Source organism: Salvia hispanica, chromosome 2, assembly GCF_029641045.1.
Source record: "Salvia hispanica isolate PSC_SH4W2 chromosome 2, Shi_PSC_v1, whole genome shotgun sequence".
In the NCBI taxonomy this organism is placed as follows: domain Eukaryota; kingdom Viridiplantae; phylum Streptophyta; class Magnoliopsida; order Lamiales; family Lamiaceae; genus Salvia; species Salvia hispanica.
The window spans coordinates 38,976,486-38,987,749 of record NC_142693.1 but is presented as its reverse complement, the minus strand read 5'-3'; the positions used below and the strand labels follow the sequence as shown (position 1 = coordinate 38,987,749).

Here is an 11,264-nt window from a genome sequence, read left to right as displayed (position 1 = left end):
AGCACCCCTAGCAACATCCTATATTGAATACTTCTCCCTTGACGAAAAGTATCGCTAAAATATGGATCACCAAATCATGCTATTTTAGAAGTCCAAAATGTTGGCCTATTTCTATCCTTGAACTTGTAATACTCCCTTCATTCCAAAATGTCACTTATTTTCATTTTTCATCCGTTCCTAAAAATTATCATCTTTCATTTTTACGATTTATGATAATGTACTTCACATTCCACTAACTCATTCTTAATCACATTTTATTATAAAGCTAATATATAAAAGTATGACTACATGCCACTAACTTTTTCAACTCACTTTCTAATATATTTCTTAAAATTCATGCCGAGTTAAATGATGACAAAATTATTAAGGACGAATGGAATACTATTTTCTAATTTTTGGGAATGAAAATTTTTCATTTACATAATAATTTTTGATTGATTTTGATCGATCTCAATAATATTTGAAACTAGGTAATTAAATCAAAAAAAATTTAAATGAGATTTTATTAGTCAAGTGGAGAGAGTATATACATTATGAGTATACAAATCAAATACTCCTTCCGTATCATAAACATAGGGACACTTTTCTCTTTCGTTCATTACATAAAAATAGCTTATTTATTTAAAGCTCTCCTCAACTCATTATCCTTATATATCAATTTATTTACAACTTATACCATTGGGGTCCACCATTAAACACGAATAATAATGTGGATTCCACTATCTACCAACACTATTTTAACTACCCTTCTCCTCCTCTTTCGTACTTTACTAATTATGCGTTAATTCTCGTGTCGTCCCAAATTTCTCTATTTATGGAATGGAGGGAGTATGTAAATTTCACAAGTATCCGTCACGCTCTTTGTGGCTTTGTCCCCATTATATATGTCGACTTTCCATTTTTGGTTTGTCCCTTATTAATAGTAAATCATTTTTACTACATTTTATTATAATACTAATAGTATATAAAAGTAGAAATCATGTACTGCCTCCGTCCACAAAAAATAGGGCAATTGGTGTATGACACGAGTTTCAATGTAGAATTGGTAAAGTAAGAGAAAAAGTAAGAGAGAAGGAGAAAAAGTAAGAGAGAAGGAGTGTTAGTGTAAGAGATTAATTTTTATTCTAATGGCATAAGTGGTAAATAAAATGATGTGTAGGCTTATTATTTTGTTGAAAACTTTCCATAAATGAATGTACTCTATTTTTTGTGGACGGCCAAAAAATTGGTAAATGTACCCTATTTTTTGTGGATGAAAGGATATATGCTAATTTTTTTAACCTACACCCTTTTGTCCACCTCAAAGATTTCCATTTTTGATATTTCAAAATAAATCACACCCTTCTCATTAAATATTCAACTACATTTTTCTCTATACTTATTCTACCTAACAACTCCTCCCACTAAAAAATGTGGACATCTTGAGTGGGACAGAGGTAGTACTTTTTCTTATACTCTCTCTGTCGCTCAGTAGTTAAGTAGTATTCCTTTTTGGGTTGCCCCACTGTAGCTAAGTCATTTCCTTTTTTGGCAAAAAGTATTATACACTCTCTTACTTTACTCTTTCTTCATTTATATACCTTTTTCCTTCCTACTTTATTCTCCTTTTACTTAAAACATTTAAACCAATTTTCTAAAATCCTGTGTCAGAAAGAAACGCCTCTACAACAGAGGGACGAAGGGAGTATTTCTTACTCCATTTGTTCCATAATAGTAGAGCCATTTTGTAATTTTGGTACGTTCTATAGTAATGGACTCATTTCCCTTTTTAGTAAAGTCAAAACATTTCCTTTCACTTACTTCTTATTTTATTCTATCTTCATCTCTCTACCATTTTCATTTTCTATTTTGTTATTCCTTTAATGTAACTCACGTAACATAATTTTTCTTAATTTCCATGCTGGAAAGAAATGCCTCCACGAAGGAAGTAAAATTTATGCTTGATCAAAGTGGATAGGTACTGGGGCACAGAGAGAGTTATATTGACAAGTAGACCTGTCAAATTGAGTAACCGTGGATATCCGATCCGAAATTTTAGGGTATCTGATCTAGAAACTCCTAAAATCCAATACCCAATACCCGACCCGAATTTGATTTCGGGTACCCGGATTCCCGACTCGGCTATCCAGCCCCGAAAAAATGGGTATCCATTCACGATTGTAATTTTGATTTTTTTTTTTTTTTTTTGAAAATTAACTACAAAGATTTACAATTTACTTTAATAGTATTATTTAGTTCTAATTTAATACAAAGTTGAAGTAATATTCAAGAGAAAATAACTACAAACTTTTAGACATGCATTAATCTTGTAGTAGTCGAATTTAAGAGAACAATAACTACAAACTTTGAGAAATACAAAATTCATAAGTTATAGTAACATGGAATAACATCTTTCATCCATCCAAAATAAGAAAATAAATTACATTAAGAAATTAAATTACGTATCACCATCTTTCATCCATCCACATATAATTAAGGAATTAAATTACATTTTTCATCTTTCATCCATCCACAATAAGAAATTAAATTATATTATATTACATCTTTTATCCATCCACATGTAATTAAGAAATTAAATTACATTTAATTATAATAAATACATAATTTATTAATTTAAAAAAAAAAACAAATCGGATTATTTGGTTATACCCAAATTGGTAACCCGATACCGATCATCCAAAATTCTCACCACCCGATAATGATCCGATAACCGAAAAATCGGATTCAGGTATCTAATTATCCGACTTTTTCGGGTTTGGATATCGGATATCCATTACCCAATATCCATTTTAACAGGCCTATCGACAAATCATATTATTGTATTCAATCTAAACATAATTGTTAATGTTAATTATATAACTGAATGCAAACTATTTCAAATTAATTTTCTTTCAGTTAGTCTCTTAAAAGATAGTACTACATTTTTTTTTAAATAATTATTTTACATCAATATATAAAATTACATTTTCTCTTCATTTAACATTCAAATAATATATCTTCAAATCTTCACAATATGATACACCTTCCATAAGTGAATAGAAATTTCATTTCTTTTTGGCAAAGATTTTAAGAAATGTTAAGAAAAGTGAGTGTAAAAAAGTTAGTGGTATATGAGTCTCCTTTGTATTTATTACTCCATCTATCCCTGAAAATTTGTTACTTATTTTCATTTTTGGCCGTCTCTAAAAATTTTTCATCTTTCACTTTTACCACTTTTGGTAGTGGACTTCGCATTCCACTAACTCATTATCACCACATTTTATTATAAATCTAATACATAAAAGTATGACCCACATGCCACTAACTTTTTTCAACCCATTTTCTATATATTTCTTAAAATTCATGTCGGGTCAGCCGATGACAAATTATAAGGGATGGATAGAATAGTTTTAAATGAAATGTGAGTTGAATGAGTTAGTGGAAAGTGTTTATATTATAAATAAATCATGACTTCTATTCATGAACGTTTTCTTTTTTTTTTTTAAATAATTATTTTACATCAATATATAAAATTACATTTTCTCTTCATTTAACATTCAAAACAATATCTCTTAAAATCTTCAAATATGATACACCTTCCATAAGTGAATAGGAATTTCATTTCTTTTTGGCAAGGATTTTAAAAAATGTTAAGAAAAGTGAGCGTAAAAAAGTTAGTGGTATATGGGTCTCATTTGTATTTATTACTCCATCCGTCCCTGAAAATTTGTTACTTATTTTCATTTTCGGTCGTCCCTAAAAATTTTTCATCTTTCACTTTTACCACTTTTGGTAGTGGAATCCGCATTCCACTAACTCATCGCACCACATTTTATTATAAAACTAATACATAAAAGTATGGCACACATGCCACTAACTTTTTCAACCCACTTTCTATATATTTCTTAAAATTCATGTCGGGTCATCTAATGACAAATTATAAGGGATGGATAGAATAATTTTAAATGAAATGTGAGTTGAATGAGTTAGTGGAAAGTGTGACATATTACTTTATATCTATCCAATATATAAAAGGGGAGTTTTGAAGAAATTTACAAGATTGCCATTTAATTTAAAAAATTATTTTAAAATAAATATATATACATATATAGAGTTGCGATCAATGTCGAACCCTTCTTAAAAACCGAACTAGAGACTAAATCTCATCCATGCATTAATCACATCTAATGGTTATTAATAATTTCTGAATTTTTTACTCAATTAAATTGGTAAAGGGTAGTTTAGTAATGTGCAGCTCATCCTCACTTCCCAATTCCAACCAACTTCTTTCTCTACAATTCTCTCTCATCGTAGAGAAGGCGCCACCATATCCTCTTCTCTAGCTCTCTTTCTCTCCCTCATTAGTGCTTCTACGACCACCGCTCCCTCCACCTCGCTACTTCGCTGCCCGCTTGCCACCGCCAGCCTGGCCGCTTCGCTATTGGAATTCTCATCGGATGCATCCTTGCCTCCGCTCAATAGCTCGGTGAAGGAAGCAACATAAGAAGATTTCTCTTTCTCATTTTTCTTAACCGTCTTCTCAGATCTGGAAATCGAGGTCTCGAAGCTGCTGCTACCACCGACCGCCGCCGGAAAGGGGGAATTGATCGGCGGCAGCTCTGCAATCGAGCTAGCTGCTGCCGCGAGCAGCCACTCCACCGCCTTGCTCGGCTGATCGTAGCCTAATCGGTCCTGCAAATCATAGAATTCGATCGCGGTGTTAACCGCTAATCGAACGCAGCGGTCTCTTAGCCCTCGCGATGTCAGGACCTTGCTGTGGCTGTCCTTCCCGCCGGTGGCCGTCAATTCGCTTTAAAGTAATAATACATAAAAATGAAGTAAATCACAGTAAAAATGAAGTAATAAAATATTATAATGAAGTAACATCTTTAACTGATGTGTTGTTTGCACATTAAAGTATGCCATCAATTCGACTCTTATTGAACTAAATTGTTGTTACAACACATTAAAATGAACTACATATTCTTTTTGATAAAATAGTAAATTGATAAGATGAAGTAATAAATTATGATAATAAAGTAATATAAATGATCTGTTTTCTTATTAACTATAATCTAGTTAGTATGAAGTATTGGATTCATACAATGAAGTAATAAGTTATGATAATGAAGTAATATAAATGATCTATTTATACAGTAGGTTTTATTACTAAAATGAAGTAATAATACATAATAATGAAGTAAATCATAACAAAAATGAAGTAATAAAACATTATAATGAAGTAACATCTTTAACTGATGTGTTGTTTGCACATTAAAGTATGCCATCAATTCGACTCTTATTGAACTAAATTGTTGTTATAACACATTAAAATGAACTACATATTCTTTTTGATAAAATAGTAAATTGATAAGATGAAGTAATAAATTATGATAATAAAGTAATATAAATGATCTGTTTTCCTATCTACTATAATCTAGTTAGTATGAAGTATTGGATTCATATAATGAAGTAATAAGTTATGATAATGAAGTAATATAAATGATCTATTTATACAGTAGGTTTTATTACTAAAATGAAGTAATAATACATAATAATGAAGTAAATCACAACAAAAATGAAGTAATAAAACATTATAATGAAGTAACATCTTTAACCGATGTGTTGTTTGCACATTAAAGTATGCCATCAATTCGACTCTTATTGAACTAAATTGTTGTTATAACCAATGTTTTAAAAACCGGACCGGACCGGCCGGTTCGACCGGTCGGACCGCGAACCGGTAGGTAGTCCGGTCCGGTTCACTCCTTTAAACCACCAATGCATTGAACCGCCGTGAACCGGCAGAACCGGCCGGCCGGACCGGTTGGACCGTGAACCGGAAACCGGTTTAATATTGTTTTGTTTAAAAATTTTTAAAATTTGTTGTTGGTAGGGGTTGAACTCATGACCTCTCTTCTACATAAGAAGACCTCTACCACTCCACCACATGAGCTCATTGAACAATTTGAACATCAAATATTTTTATACATTAACCATTAAATTTTTATCTACAAAAACTAATAATTCGTTTTAATTTTATATTCTTTAATATAATTGTTAATTATAATATAAATAATTATCATCCTCTATATTTTAATGATGCTCTACTTACCATCTATATTATTATTAGTACCATATAAGATTCATTATTTACTATAAATAAATTTTTTATATTACATACTTAATTTATATACCCTAGCTTTTGACATCAATGAATATTTTTATCTAAACTTAATACCTAATTTGTATTTAATTATAATATTATTTTACGAAATAATTTTTCTTAAATTAATAAACATCATCTATTTTAATACATAAAAATATTAAATTTCTTAATTATATATAATATATGTGTTTATTATATATTCCGGTTCAACCAATGGTTCGACCAGTGAACCGGTTGAACCAGTGAACCAGTAACGACGCCGGTTCGCCGGTCGGTCCGATTTTTAAAACATTGGTTATAACACATTAAAATGAACTACATATTCTTTTTGATAAAATAGTAAGTTGACAAGATGAAGTAATAAATTATGATAATAAAGTAATATAAATGATCTGTTTTCCTATTAACTATAATCTAGTTAGTATGAAGTATTGAATTCATATAATGAAGTAATAAGTTATGATAATGAAGTAATATAAATGATCTATTTATACAGTAGGTTTTATTACTAAAATGAAGTAATAATACATAATAATGAAGTAAATCACAAAAAAAATGAAGTAATAAAACATTATAATGAAGTAACATCTTTAACTGATGTGTATGCCATCAATTCGACTCTTATTGAACTAAATTGTTGTTATAATGAAGTAATAACACAACTGAATGAACTAAATTGTTGTTATAATGAATCCAGTTGTTGCGAATTCACCGATGAACTTATCAGTAGTCTCTTCTCAAATACTGTATACTTAATTATTTGGAATCAAGTTTATAATCTCAGGCCACAGCCACTACTCCAGTGCGTACAGCTTTATTGATGTCAGATTCGTCGGAGCTCTGTCTCGCTGCGCTCGATCTCTTGGAGGAAGAAGACCTCTTCCATTTCTTCTTCTCCATCGCCTCATCCATCTATATCTGTTCCTGCCTGCACTCCTGGCTACAGAACGGCGTGTTCCCTCTGCAAAAATCCACCAAATTAGAAACTCCGCTAACCAATTCAGCTCCAAATCTCTTGGATTTTCACCTAATTTTACCTGTACATGAAGATGTCGTTGTTTTGGCAGAGCGATCTGCCGCAGAGGGAGCAGGAATCGAGGAAGTGCGGCTCGTAGTCGTGTTCGCATCCGGTGTAGTAGTATGCTGCTGCTGCAGCTGAGCTCATCGGAGGAGGAGGAGATTCAATTCAATTGATGATAAGATCCGTTGATTTGCAGAAGATTCATCGATTTGTAGAAGAAATTCGTCGATTTTGGAGAAGAAGATAAAGAGAGAATTGAAAATGAAGAAAATCACGTGAATTGCATGAAGGTTGCTGCAAAATTTTTACCCTAAATGTATTTTGGCCAAAATACCCCTGGATTGAAGTAAATTGTTTACCTAATGAAGGAGTGAAATTAATAAAGCATGGTCTATTCTCATCCATTAAAAACTACATCTAAGGGCCCAAATTTAGTCTCTAGTTCGGTCATTAAGAGATGATTTGTGAATAATGGGACTCTATATATATATATATATATATATATATATATATATATATATAATTTAAAGGCTAATCATATGATTAAGTGGATCCAACCGATAAAATTAAAATAAATTGAATTGATTTTAGATTCTCTACTGCCTAAATACTCCTCCACTACCTAAATAACCGCTTCCCACTTTTCCCATTAGTTTGTAATTACCACCCCACTAATATGTCTCACTAATGACGAACGAACAAAAAAAAAATAGTAAAATGAAAATGGGTAGAGCCATTGCGCTCCTTTTTGTGCTTGTGATAGCTCCGGCGGTGTACGGGCAGACGACGCACATCGTCGGCGACTCCACCGGTTGGGACAGCAGCGTCAACTACGTCAACTGGGCAAGGGGCAAAACTTTTACCGTTAGGGATTCCCTTGGTATGTTCATGCTCTATTTTCGACTTAATTAATTTTCAACTAAATTATTAATATACTAAGTCATGTTTAGTATACATGTTTCACTTTTATTCTGATTTCACTTTTTATACCTATATTTTCTAGATCTTGTATGGATGAAACTTAAAACATTTATTCTGATTTTAATTTTTATACCTATATTTTCTAGATCTTGTATGGATGAAACTTGGAGCGTTGCTTGCTTGCTTGAATTTGATTAGATCAATTGTATTTTGTACCTCGGTGGCCATTTGCAATATAATTATTTATCAATGTGATCTTTATCTTCCTGCTAGATGATTTAATATTTAAATATTATAATTATATTATATGATTTGTTTCAAAATTTATTATTTTTTATAGATGTTTTATTCTTATATAACTAAAACATTATTACTTATATTGTTCATTGTTAATATTGATTCTAATTTTATTTAATTAATTTAAAATTGAAAATTAATATTTTAAAAATATATTAATCTGTGCATAGCACATACGTGATACTAGTTATAAATAAATCAGAACTTTTATACATGAACGAATTAAAATATAAAATGAGACTCATATTCATGAAAGGCTGGAATACTTTTCTAAAATGGAGGGAATACTTATTTAATGATTACGTAGAAGTCATCCACTCACTCAATAGTCACTACATCAGTTACTTGTTTTGAAAATAATGGACTCCGACTATCTGAATGGACTTTAATGCATTTGAATATTCATCAAATTCCATTTGCAAGCAGAACCAACATCAGCGCCTTCCTTTTGACCATCCTGTAAACAGATAGTCATAATTACACGTTTAATACACCGATTATTTAATTTCATTCACACCCAAATTTCATTTAAAGACTACAAATTAAATTGCAGCACAACTTTCAAGGCCACGAACGAGCTCAGCACCTTCCTTTTGACCACATATTCATCATAGTATAAGTAGATCATCATTAAGCATTCAATTCAATTCAATCCACACCAAAAATTTCCACTTAAAGCAGCGTTAGCAGTGCAGTCCGGCCTACTCTGCACTCCCTTTCTCTGCAACACACAAACATACCTCTAAACATTATTCAAAAATGGAAGGCCGCCTCCACCAGTCAAAGTCTAAAGCCAAAGCCGCAGCCGCTGATGAGAAGGCATCCGACGCCGTATCAGTACCAGTATACCTGACAAACGCCTTCTTCTTCACTGTGTTCTTCTCGGTGGTATACTTTCTGCTTCTCCGGTGGCGGGAAAAGATCCGTAACTCAACACCTCTCCACGTGGTTAGTCTGTCTGATATTGGAGCCATCGTGACGTTCGTGGCCTCATTCATCTACCTTGTTGGCTTCTTCGGCATCGGCTTCGTCCAGTCCATCGTCATTCCCCGCGCTCCAATTGACGAAGAAGATGACGAGGAAGAATTCGACCGCTTGATGGTGAAGGAAGATTCACCAAAACTCCCCTGCGCTGCCGCTCCCGCTCCCAAATCCGATGATGATATTCTTAAGAAGACTGAGGTTAGCGCCGACGACGAGGAAATTATCAAGTCGGTGGTGGAGGGGAAGATCCCCTCTTATGCTCTAGAATCAAAGCTGGGAGACTGCCACCGTGCGGCCGCCATCCGCCGCGAGGCATTGCAACGCATCACAGGAAAATCCCTGGAGGGGCTTCCCTTGGAGGGCTTGGATTACGAGTCGATCCTTGGACAGTGCTGTGAAATGCCAGTGGGGTATGTGCAGATTCCAGTGGGCATTGCTGGGCCGCTGTTGTTGGACGAATGTGAGTACTCTGTTCCAATGGCGACCACAGAGGGCTGTTTAGTAGCCAGCACCAACAGAGGGTGTAAAGCTATATATGCCTCCGGAGGGGCCACCAGCTCCCTTTACAGAGACGCCATGACAAGGGCTCCTGTCGTCCGCTTCGGCTCTGCCAAGAGGGCTGCTGAGCTTAAGCTTTTCCTTGAAGATCCTCTTAATTTTGAGACCCTCTCCCTCGTCTTCAACAGCTCCAGCAGATTCGGCAGGCTGCAGAGCATCAAATGCGCCGTCGCTGGCAAGAATCTCTACATTCGATTCTCATGCAGCACGGGCGACGCCATGGGAATGAATATGGTTTCTAAGGGTGTTCAAAACACCTTGGACTTCCTTACCAACCAGTTCCCTGATATGGATGTCATGGGTATTTCTGGAAACTACTGCTCCGATAAGAAGCCTGCTGCAGTCAACTGGATTGAGGGCCGTGGCAAGTCAGTTGTGTGTGAGGCCGTAATCCAAGGAGACATTGTCAATAAGGTGCTCAAGACTGATGTTGCTTCCTTGGTGGAGCTTAACATGCTCAAGAATCTCACTGGCTCTGCCGTGGCTGGAGCTCTTGGGGGCTTCAATGCTCATGCTAGCAACATTGTCTCTGCAATCTACATAGCCACCGGACAGGATCCAGCACAAAACATTGAGAGCTCCCACTGCATAACCATGATGGAAGCTGTCAACGATGGCAAGGACCTTCACGTCTCTGTCACCATGCCTTGTATTGAGGTTGGGACCGTAGGTGGTGGGACTCAACTCGCCTCTCAGTCCGCTTGCCTCAATCTGCTCGGTGTCAAGGGAGCCAATAAGGAGGCTCCTGGATCCAACGCCCGCCTTTTGGCAACCATTGTCGCCGGCTCAGTTCTTGCAGGAGAATTGTCTCTCATGTCTGCCATCGCAGCCGGCCAACTAGTCAAGAGCCATATGAAGTACAACAGGTCTAATAAAGATGTTGCTAGTATCAAGTCTTGAGCTGCTGAATGAAAAAGACCAGTGAGACTCTTGTTTTCATACAATAACAATGCTAACCGTTGTAATAATGAAGGGGATAGACTCAATCAAATAGTACTAGCTTAGAACTTTTAATTTTATTATTGATTCAATTATTCGATCAGTTATTCTTTGGTAAACTGTGCCAATTACCTTTGTTATTTTCTACAAAGAACGCTATCGATTTAATCAACTCCATAAAAAAAAAAGAATTAAATTGCTAGAAATAGGAAATTCATCGTCTAGAGAATTAAAATCCAGACAATTCATACTACAAATTAGAAGTAATCCAAAAAATTAGCCACGCATGGCCTAAATACAAATACCACCGTGGACAAATATTCTGTTGGATGGGATAAAGACCAGTTTCGATTCTTTCTTGTGTGGATCCCTGGGTTCTCCGTCTGGGAGTGTAAG

The 11,264-nt window shown here is 34.5% G+C and overlaps 1 protein-coding gene and 1 pseudogene across 1 annotated transcript; one reads left to right on the top strand and one right to left on the bottom strand.

Moving 5' to 3' along the window:
• Positions 1–6,928: 6,928 nt before the first annotated feature.
• On the bottom strand, positions 6,929–7,331 carry LOC125207128 (FCS-Like Zinc finger 3-like; annotated as a pseudogene).
• Positions 7,332–9,027: 1,696 nt separating this feature from the next.
• Positions 9,028–10,987, top strand: LOC125198417 (3-hydroxy-3-methylglutaryl-coenzyme A reductase-like). Its single transcript, XM_048096764.2, has one exon. The coding sequence runs from the start codon at positions 9,147–9,149 to the stop codon at positions 10,827–10,829; it is 1,683 nt and encodes a 560-aa protein (XP_047952721.1). The 5' UTR covers positions 9,028–9,146; the 3' UTR covers positions 10,830–10,987.
• Positions 10,988–11,264: the final 277 nt, after the last annotated feature.